Source organism: Lissotriton vulgaris, chromosome 7, assembly GCF_964263255.1.
Source record: "Lissotriton vulgaris chromosome 7, aLisVul1.2, whole genome shotgun sequence".
NCBI classification, from domain to species: domain Eukaryota; kingdom Metazoa; phylum Chordata; class Amphibia; order Caudata; family Salamandridae; genus Lissotriton; species Lissotriton vulgaris.
In genome coordinates, this window is record NC_141695.1 from 1266097473 (window position 1) to 1266108725 (window position 11253).

Below are 11253 nucleotides of genomic sequence, written 5' to 3' on the forward strand. Positions count from 1 at the left end.
TGATGCCCATTGTTTTTTATTGCTCCCTCTTGATATCCATCCTTCCTGCATGGTCCACTATTAAGAAGCACCTTCACACACCCCATTAAAGCTGCCAACTGCATTATTGATCTATGGCAACCACTGTAACCCTTAACATTTTAATAGCAATCAGATACCCACCCAGCTAGGCCTAAATATGTACATACATACCAAACCGACTTGTAGTTGCAAAATTGTAAATACTTTTAGTTCAGTTGCCTTGTTCAGTCTTAAGTCCCTTTATCCAAATGAGTACCATAAGACTTCTGTATGTTCCAGTAAAACTTTTCTTGTGTACTGTTTTAATCAAATATTACTCTATTGACTAAAATTTATTTTAGGAATCCTCTTATCTCAAACCCACTACTTATGTAAATATTACTTGTTGATCTCTGCAGCATTAACCTTAATCGCATGCTGTGGAAAGGAAATGCCTACTTTCAGAATAGTTTGCACTTAGATATGCTAACCGACCTCCACAGTGTTTTCACTTTGAGGCGTAGCAGTAAGACATGCATGTTCATACTAAAAGGTTGTATAAACACAATCTAGAGGTGTGGGGCATTGGAGGATTGATGTCCTGAACTAGACAAGTCCATTGTAAACGTGCCACAGAGAGAGGTTTTGAGGAAAAACGAGTTTAATTCTTCCACCCAAGCTTGAGATCGTAGAAATGAACACAGAATTGGAGTTTAAAATTCTGCGCCCTGCAAACCTGTCTTTATTGGTTACCTTTTTCTTTCAGTGGCAGATAGGCAGGTACTGTAATCTGCTTATTTATTGATGCAGTATGTGGCAATAGGATTTGAGGAAGGGTGGAACAGGGCATGTAGGTTTTCAGGGGATGGTATTGTGAAGTATTGACATTTGAAATACCATATTTGTGTATAGGCCTAAATTTTACTAAGTGAGTTAAAATATCCTAAATATAATTTTGATATATTTTTGTGAGAACGGTATTTACTCCACAGCAAAGGATTGTTGTAGTGTCTGATTTAATGCCCACGTATGGCGGTGTTGAATTGTTGATTGTATTGAGAGATTCAGATGCGACTTTGTGCCTACTGCCATCCCTATTCTGTTATATATTTTTTTGCTTTATCAAAATTAGTGAAGTATCCTGTAGACGTCATTTTGGGCTTCCTTGTAATGAGCACATTAGGTTGATTGCTGGTGAAGTTTTAAATATTGATTTACGTTTTGCTTTGTTCAGATTTGCCTCATGATCTTTTCTGTTGCAGAAGCAGAATGTGGGAACCCTCTGTTTCTTCGATAACTCTGATGAACGGAGCTCTTCCTCCTCCTTTCTGGCTTGCACTGGGATGTCACCCTGCCCTTCCAGCAGCCCTATCACCAGCTGCATCCATGTGCTGAGTGAGGAGGAGGAGGAAATCAGACGAGACCGTATTACATCCACCCACTCCAGACTCTTCCAGCACGACTTTGCCGACCTGGATCTGAACCTGATTGAGGAAAATTAAAGCATCCAAACTCAGGAAACAATGATTCTAGGAGACATCTCGGCTGCAGAGCCAAACTCCGGATCTGGTGCTGCGCATACTGTTCGGAAGACTCGTGCAGGCATTCTGGAGCCTGGAACATTCCATGGACTTGCTGCCCCTCACAGGGGACATTTTGGGGAAGGGGGTTTATGTGTTGTTTTTACATGTCCAGCAGGAGTCTGGGTCTCAATTCGGCAGATGAGTCTGGAGGGTCTTAGCAGGGCCAGGCTCCACCACCAGCTTCCCATCACATTTGAGGCTGCCTTCCCACCAATGGGATTGATGGCTTCATTTGTTGCGTCCCATTAAAAAAACAAAAACAAAAAAAGTGGGATATGTTTGTTGGGTTTTCTTTTTTTGGGGGGTTGAGGGAAGAGGCTGTGAAATTTGTTTGGGAAAAAAAAATTATTTCTGATATTTGAGGTAGATGGGCTTCTGCTTCATTGGAAATATGATACCCGCAAATCTAACGTGATACAAATTAAGCATCTGAAGTAAGGGTGCAGGAAAGCCAAAAGACAGAAGTACAGAAAAAGCTGGGCTACTAGATGAGCCATAAGATGTAGTTCAAAAGAGGAAGTAATCCAGGGAGGGCACAGGAAGGATGGTTGCAGAATTTTAAGTACTGGGAAAGGTAAGCGAAGGAACTATGGGTAAATAGAAGGGTAAGATGTGCAGTGGGGATTAGGAGCAGAAGATCAGCTGTGTTCAAAATAGGTTAATTTACAACATAGTGGATACTGAAAAGAGCTAGCCACAGAGTTGGGGAAGGGGAGGAGGATGATCGTGTGTATGCTTTGGACTGCTTTTAGGCAACTAAATTATGTCTCCGCCCCCAAAGAAGAGTATGTCCTCATTAAGTGGGTTTATACTGGAGGCCAAAGATGACCGTAGAAACTCTCCTTCACAAGTCTGTCTTCAATGAGTGGATTATATAACCTAATTTAGCAGAATTTACTGTGAATGAAATACCATTGTACTTTTCAAAGATGAAAGCCCGAATGTTTGAGAACATGTTCACAAGCGATTGGTGTTCTTGCCGTTCCTAGGCTGGTGCTCTGGCGACTAGGCGTCAATTACGGAAATCCTTCTAGTGTTCTTGCATCAAAGTATTGGTGTTCAAGACTCTTATAGTAGAAATACTTTGTATGAGTAGACCAAACGTTTTTTGGCACCTGCAGGAGGCGATTTAGGGCCATGTCTCGGGCACCTGGGTAGTACAGGAAACTCGTCTGCCCTTAACTTGAGATGGGTATTTGACATCAAAGTGTGGTTTTCAGGTGTCGGTTTACTTTGTAGGATACATTGGGAATTCTCTTCTGAAACTTTCATTTTCAAATTTGCAAGAAATATGCTATAAAACCTGATTTACAAAACATGAATCCCTTTAATATAGGTTGTGCTGCTCCTGTCTACCAGGGGCGTTTTCTTTTGTGCCCCTTGATAACCAAAATTGACTTCTGTTCGTATTTTAAATCATTGCTCAATACTGCCTCTAGCTCTGTTCTTGAAATTTTCTTCATGCTGAGCTATAAAATCCTTTGGCATGACGAAGTCACAGAAAAAGAGGGGGTGTTGCCGTGATATTTTAGGACATAAGGTTAATTGTGATTAGCAATAGTGGTGGCCATAATCATCATACATTGGTATGACTTTTCACCTTCTTGCTCACTTTTATTTTGATGTATTGTCCTTAATTCTATTGTATAAAGTGTAGGGTTTCGTTGGTGCTATCACCTTGCCAGCCCCCAAACCATAATCATTGGTGATTTAAATTATTCAGAGAGCCCCTTTAAAATCAATTAGGTTTATCAATTGGGCCTTGCCACACTTATTTGCCTGGTCATATCATGTTTGATTTATACTGTGCCACCCCCAGCCTAGTGTCTGGTATTACTGTAGTAGAAATGATTTAGACAGGTCACTCGCTCATTTCTATTGACACTGATCCTAGACTAAACCATTTAAGCTGCTGGATAGCGCACTAGCAGGAGTTGGTGACTTCTTACTGTTAAAGAAGTCTTCAAGGAGATTATCAGCTCTGCTAGGTGTTGTGATGTTAGTTTTAAACTACAGTGAATCTAGGGCCATTCTCTTGCATCTACAGTGCCCACTTCTTGTAGCGATTAACCGGCCTTGAACCTGATGAGTTCCATCCTCTATAATCATTGGTTCACGTTGCATCTAAAAACTAAATAATTGGCCAACAAGCTGGTTGAAAAAAGATAGTGCTAATCCTATTCTGAGGAGACTGTTTCCCTTTGGAGTCCCTAAGCTATCATCTCCCATATTCATTTCAAACTGTTTTAAGACCCTTTGGGAGCATTGATGGCATCATTAAATAACAAATTGTTCCCTAAACAGATGACCTTAGTCTCACCCACTGTTGGATTTAATCAAAGGACGGAGAATTTGAAAGACCAGTTCAGTCGCTATGGAGAAGCAATTCATAGCTGAATGGAAATAATCTATCTGAAAGAGACACGTTAGTGATAGATTCCTTACCTTAGAATATCCCCAGGCGTCAGACTGGATCCGGAAATTTTTGCGTAGCAATACCCCTGCGCGTGTGTAGGCGTCGTCCGCCAGGTAGCGCAGATCGGAGAAGCTCTACCACTAGTCAGACCCCAATCGCCGGTGCCTGGAGTGTTTAGGCCTCGACCACGACGACCGCACCTGCTCCGACTGCCGGGCCCTGACGTCTAAAGCTAGGCGGGAGCGGTCCCGCAAGCGACTCGAGCTCCGGCAGTCGGCCCGCGCCGTTCCAGGTCCCGGTCCCACGGGAGGTCGAGGGACCGGTCGCGGGGTCGGAGTCATCGCAGCTCCGGGAGTGGACATCGGTCGTCAGGATCCAAGTCCTCAGGTAAGAGGCATGAGAGGTCGGACGTCATCGTTCCTCCGGCCCACCCAGACGCTCGCACGATGCAGCCGGCGGTTCGGGTGACACCACCCACGCGGCTCCGACGGAGTCCCAAGCGTCACCGCCTGCCCCACACCTTCGGGTCCCTGGGCACGGCGTCGCCGGAGATCGAGCGGTACCTCATGGCCATGAGGTCCCTCCATCCTCAGCCGGGTTCCGTGGCTCCTCTGGGCCCAACGGTCCCGGCTGGAGGCCCTAGCGGGTCGGGTGCTTCGGCCCCGGTGCCGCCGGCGACTTCGATCCCGGCGCCGCAGGACCTCACGACCTCACCGGCGCCAGCCCCGCGGGTGTCGCGCCCGCTGTGGACGCCGTCCTTAATCTTCCCTTCGGTCCGACTCTGGCGCCGCTTTCGACAGCCTTTGGAGATTTTTATTTCCATGAGGAGGCCCTGTCTGTTGCCCCTGTTTTACAGGAGACTGGTGACTAGGGTGACTGGGAGGGGTCTGAAGACCCTCTGGCATTGGAGTGCCAGTCTCAAGAGGACTGGACATATGAGCTTGGGGAGGCCAGTGGATTTGTCTCCCCTCCGACCGTGGGATCGCAGGAGGGGTCTACTTACAGTGTAGTGTTGGCGAGGGCGGCCAAGGCCTTAAACCTTGAGCTCCCCGTTGCGGCCGTGAGGACTAACTTCCTCACTGAGGTCCTCAAACCGCAGACAAGCTCCAGTGAGCCCCTTCTGCCGTTCAATGAGGCCTTGTGTGACGTTCTTGTGGGCACTTGGTCCAAGCCCGCCACATGTCCGCCTGTGGATAGGAACGTGGCCAGACGCTACCACCCGGCCCCGGGCGACCCTTGTTTTTTGTCCACCCATCCCACCCCCGAGAGCCTGGTTATCCAGGCCTCCACTTCCCAGACCGCATTCACGACGGCTCCGCCCGATCGGGAATCCAAGAGATATGAACAATTCGGGAAGAAAGTGTTCTGTCCCAGAGTTTGGGGCTGCGGTCTGTCAATACCGCCTGTCTTTTGGGCCGTTACACCCACACTCTGTGGGACGCGGTCACGGACGTGCTGCCACAATGTCCGGAGGAGGTCAGGGCTAAACTCGCCCAAATGCTTGTGGAGGGCCGAGATGCAGCGCGATATTCCATCCGGTGTGGGCTGTATACCACGGACTCACTGGGCAGGGCGATGGCAACGACAGTGGCGGTTTGACGCCACGCCTGGTTGAGGTCGCCTGGTTGAGGTCTGCCGATTTTTCGGCCGATGTCCAGGCCACACTACTGGACATGTCGTTCGATGGCAGTCGCCTCTTTGGCGACAAGGCAGACCATGCGCTTGAGCGTTTTAAGGACCCTAGGGCTACGGCCAAGTCCTTGGGCCTCTCGGCCACACGCTAGCAATCTGGTGCCTTTCGCTCCTTTCGTGGCCACGGAAGGAGCGCCCCCACACGTGCTGCCAGCCACGCACCGCAGAATGTTAACAGCGCGGTGGCGGCCGTGGAAACCGCCTTGGCGGCGGTCGGGGACAACGGCGAGGCCAGTCCACACCTCCCTCCGCAGCACCTGCCTTAAAACCTTCCTAGTCCGAGTTTTCAGGCCCATGTGATGTCAGTGGGAGGCAGGGTTCGCCATCACCTCTCCCACTGGCGCACTGTCACGTCAGACAGGTGGGTGCTTCAGATCGTCCGAAAGGGCTACTCCCTCCCCTTCGAGGCGACCCCTCCAGCCATGCCACCGCAATTCCACCGCGTGTCGGGGGATCACTTTCAACTTCTGCAAGAGGAAGTCACGGCCCTCTTTGCCAAGGGCGCTATCGAGCGCGTTCCTGAGCCAGAAGTAGGGTGTGGTTGTTACTCCCACTACTTTCTGGTACCCAAGAAGGGCAAAGGGGGTCTACGCCCTATCTTGGACCTACGGAACGTCAAAGGCTTCCTCCTGAAGGAGAAGTTCAAGATGCTGACTTTGGCTCAGGTCTTAGCTGCCCTGGACCCTGGAGACTGGATGGTAGCGTTGGACTTTCAGGACGCTTATTTTCACATCCCCGTCCTGCCGGCCCACCGGCGTTACCTGCGGTTCACGGTAGGCCACGAGCACTTTCAGTTTACCGTGCTCCCCTTCGGCCTTACCAGCGCCCCACGGGTGTTCACGAAGGTGATGGCAGTGGTCGCAGCTCATCTGCGCAGGTTAGGGGGGTCAGTCTTCCCCTACCTCTACGACTGGTTGTTGAAGGCGGGCCACCTCCAGACTACGGCCGACCTCCTGCACTTGCTGGGGTTCTCCATCAACGTGCCGAAGTCGCACCTGTGTCCCTCTCAGAAGCTCCTCTTCATCGGAGCGGTTCTAGACTCGGCGCAGTTTCGGGTTTATCCTCCCGAACAGCGGGTTCGGGATATTCAGGCTCTGATTCTGATCTTTCAGCCTTTATCCCGAGTCTCGGTCAGGTTGACGCTGTGGCTTCTGGGGCTGATGGCCTCCGGCATCCTTCTGGTACATCACGCCCGGTGGCGGATGCAGACTCTGCAGTGGGACCTGAAGTTTCAGTGGGCCCAGCATCAGGGCAACTTGTCCGATCATGTCTTGATCTCGGAGGGCACTGCAAGGCAGTTGCAGTGGTGGCTCACGCACCGCGATTGGGTCAGTGGCAGATCCCTCTCCCTACCCCACCCAGAGCACGTGGTTGTGACTGACTCGTCCCTCCAGGGCTGGGGAGGCCACATGGGAGAGGCGGAGATCAGAGGCCTCTGGTCTCCGGCGGAGTCCCGGCTCCATATCAACCTTTTGGAGCTGCGGGCGATTCGTCTAGCACTGAAGGCATTACTCCCCTCTGTCCGGGGGAGTGTAGTGCAGGTGTTCACGGACAACACCACCGCATGTGGTACTGCAACAAACAGGGCGGGGTGGGGTCATGGACCCTATGCCAGGCGGCTCTCCGCCTCTGGCAGTGGCTGGAACGTCCGTTGGTGGCTCAACACCTGGCAGGTTCTCTGAACGCCAGGGCGGACTAACTCAGCCGTCGGTGCATGATGGATCACGAATGGCGTCTGAACTTGGAAGTGGCGCAAGGCCTCTTTCAGCAGTGGGGAGAGCCTTGGTTAAATATATTCGCCACAGAAGAGACCACGCAATGTCATCACTCCTGCGCGTTGGAATTTCCAAGGCGGCACTCGCTCGGAGATGCTTTTCGTCGCAAGTGGAGCTGCGGTCTATTGTACGATCTTCCGCCTATACCACTTCTGCCCAGAGTGCTGAAGAAGATCAGGCGTGACCGGGCCCAGGTTATTCTTGTGGCTCCGGACTGGGCACGAAGATACTGGTATCCCGAGCTACTCAGCATGTCAGTCGATCCCCCGATTCGTCTGCCTCTTCGGGAGGACCTTCTGTCGCAGCAGCAGGGGACGGTTCTGCACCTGAACCTGTCCAGTCCCCACCTACAAGCTTGGAGATTGAGCGGCGGCAGTTGAGGCCATTTGACTTGCCTCCCGAAGTCTGTGATGTCATTCTGGCAGCCAGGCGTCCCTCCACAAAGTCGGTATACGCCTGCAGGTGGAACAGATTTGTGGCATGGTTCACAGCAAAGGCTGTGGACCCACTCTCTGCACCCCTTTCTGAGGTTCTCCTCTTTCTTCTTTCTCTTGCCCAGCAGGGCTCTGCTCTGGGCACTATCAAGGGGTACCTTTCGGCCCTTTCCGCCTTCCTACGGCTACCTGATCAGCCTTCCTTGTTCAAGTCCCCCATTGTAAATAGGTTTTTGAAGGGCATCACACACGTTCCCTTCGTGATGCCCCAGTGGGACTTGAATCTTGTACTTACTTATCTAATGTGTGCTCCCTTTGAGCCGCTCCATAACTGTCCTCTCCGTCTTCTTACTTTGAAGACTGCTTTCCTGGTGGCCATCACCTCTGCCAGGAGAGTGAGTGAGCTCCAGGCTCTTTCTTCTACACCTCCTTTCCTCTCTGTCCATCCGGACAAGGTTGTGTTGCGGACGAGACACTCTTTCCTGCCCAAGGTTGTCACGGCCTTCCACATCGGGCAGTCCATTACCTTGCCCACCTTCTTTCCGCCTCCGCATCCCTCGAAAGAGGAAGAGAGGCTCCACCGTCTGGACCCAAAACGTGCGCTCTTTTTATCTGGATCGCACACGCCAGTTCTGGGTGGATGACCAACTCTTTGTTGGTTCCGTGGGCGCTAAGAAGGGAAAGGCAGTGCACAAGCGGACCATCTCGCGGTGGATCATCTTGTGCATCCAGGCATGTTACTCCTTGGCCAAAAAGGAGCCCCCTGTTTGATTGCGGGCTCAATCTTCTCGGGCCACGGCGACTACAGCTGCCCTGGGCCGAGGAGTGCCCTTGCAGGACATTTGCCAGGCAGCCACTTGGGCCTCGCTGCACACGTTTGCAAGACACTACTGCCTGGACAGCCAAGTCCGGAGGGAGTGCTTCTTTGGCCGTTCCGTCCTCCAGGACTTTCTGGTGTGATTAATGGTTTGCAGACCCACCACCGGGGTTGGTATTGCTGGGGTATCTATTCTAAGGTAAGGAATCTAATACTAACCTGTTTCTTTCAGATGGACAAGTTACATACCTTCGGTATTATTATTATTATATTCTTGTATAGCGCCAGATTCGACCCCCGAAGGGGTATCTCCGTGCTTGCCTTGGAAACCCGTCCTGGCTTTTCCCTGTGAGATAGCCCCTACAGGGCATCCCCAAGGTGAAAGCCAGGCATCCCGCCGCGGGGGGCCGTTGTGGAGATTAAGCAAGCTTAATGCCCAGAGTTGCAGAGTGTGAACCCATGATTAGGTCAGGCACCGAAGCGAGAATTATCGAGTCCATGGACATTTGAGCTCAAGACCCTGCCGCTTCGGGAATTGAACCCTGGTCCCAGGTCTGACCTCTGTTTCAGGGTCTGCCTGCTCTAACCAGTGAGCCACACTTCTCCGGTAACGATCTATCTGGAAGAAACAGTAGTTAGTATTAGATTCCTTACCGACCCACCCATCCTCCCCGTTCTGCGAACCGATATCTAGGGTTAAGGTCATCCCCTTTCAGGGCCCTAGTTTATTGGCACCAGTGTTGGTTCTATCATGGCTCTGCGTATCTGGCGCGGAAAAGCTGTTTATCTGAACTGACGTCAGCGCACATGGGCGGCGTCTAAGTACTCCGGCGCTAACGACGCCGACGACGGACGCGGAGCCGCGGTCGACGCCTACCGACGCGCAGGGATATTGCTACTCAAAAATTTCCGGATTCAGTCTGACGCCTGGGGATATTCTAAGGTAAGGAATCTATCACTAACTAATGTCTCTTACAGATATATCGTTACACAAGTAGTAACTTGTGCTTTGCAATTCAACGCAGACAAAATGGAAATTGTGACGATGGGCAGAAGCTTGGACTTCTGTGCTCAGCCTCCTGACTAGTCCAGAGTGTTGTTTTATGATTCCTCCTTGACAAACCACTTTCACCAGAGGCACATTTGAGAGAATCTGTTTTGGAGGCTGGGTATAAAAATTCTAAGGTGAGGTTTGGAGCAATCTCTGTCGTCAGCTTGCCACGAGGCACTAGGAGCCTTATTCTTTGATTTGTTGCTCTTTCTTGTAGAAGCTTGTGTTTTTTTCCCTTGGGTCTCCCAACTTAAAGAACCCAGTGGTTAACATGCACTGATAAATGATAATCCTTTGCAGGAGATATTTCTGACAATCCAGTTTTCTGTCATGGTCTTTAGTAATGTACTTCTATTTGCTGGACTTTGATGGATTCTGTTAGCCACCCTGCTGCTTCTTGTGTTATCAAATAGCAGAGTTAGTTTGGGCTGTCTTATTTAACAAATGATTTGGAATAAAGATTCTCTCGTTTTCCCGGGCCCTACGTTGAGACTGTTGCCCACCTTAAATCGTACATAATGTATGCCAAAGAAGGACTGGGAATTTGTGTTCAAAACTGGTTGCAAAATAAAATGTTGTGCAGCACCTAAAGGAGTGCAAAAAGAGGTAGGCAACTAGGAAGTTGCTATAGGAAAATGACTGATCTAAGTCTCACTCATGTGACACAACAAACTAATTTTGGGCACACAGCAGAGTATAACCATCCATATTCTGAGTCAGTGGCTGATATAGGCAATGTCAAGAGTGTTGGTGGACCTTCTGTGTTTATGCCGGTTTAAAGCAGAAGTTGGGAAAGCAAACTGTCACAGTATAATTAGTCTGTGACAAGCTATGAAAATTGTAAACATTTATACTTTGGATGGATACATCCTCTGTGGATTCCTCACCTTTTGAATTAACCCAATGCGCATCATTCCACTGAAACATTTCTCTTCCAATTCTCCCATGTCAACAAGGACGTCTCAATGGAACGGTTCTGCACGTGACCATGCGTGATATCATCGGAGCCATAGGAAGACCTTGTTGGTGTGCTGAAGCCAGTTCCCTTTTTTCCACACAGTCGACGCGTAGCAGTTTTTTCCCAGACTCTCCATTTCTGGGAGTTTCTTTGTTGCTGTTGTCGTGACTCTGTAGCCGTCGAAGATGACTACTCCGAGTAAGTCTGGTTTCAAGCCATGCAGAGAATGTGGGGTCCAGATGTCCATCATTGACCACAGTTACAGTCTTTGGCAGGACGAGCTCCTCTAGATGGTTCATCCCCTGTGCCATCTGGCTCCAAACCGGCGCCGACTAGACTTCGACCGGCTTCGTCTCCTGCGGACCTCACTTCAGCGCTGGTCCTGAAGTCACCAGTGCTTCGTCTGGCGCTGCCAATGCTATTTCCAAGGATAAGTCTCGGAGGTAGGTGCAAAGACTGTTGGAGGGAAGAAGAGTAACAAGAGGAACATGGAGGGGCTGAGCAGGGAGAGATTGTAGAACCTGACC

General features: G+C 50.2%; 1 protein-coding gene across 4 annotated transcripts in view; it reads left to right on the forward strand.

Annotated features, from left to right (window-relative positions):
• Window positions 1-1851, forward strand: part of FAM53C (family with sequence similarity 53 member C) — a 137843-nt gene extending 135992 nt beyond the window's left edge. For all 4 annotated transcript variants that reach the window (XM_086931825.1, XM_086931827.1, XM_086931826.1 and 1 more), the window contains one exon: window positions 1263-1851. In XM_086931825.1, the coding sequence (XP_086787951.1) occupies window positions 1263-1502 (240 nt within the window). In that variant the 3' untranslated portion in view covers window positions 1503-1851. The remainder of the gene's footprint in view (window positions 1-1262) is intronic.
• Window positions 1852-11253: the final 9402 nt, after the last annotated feature.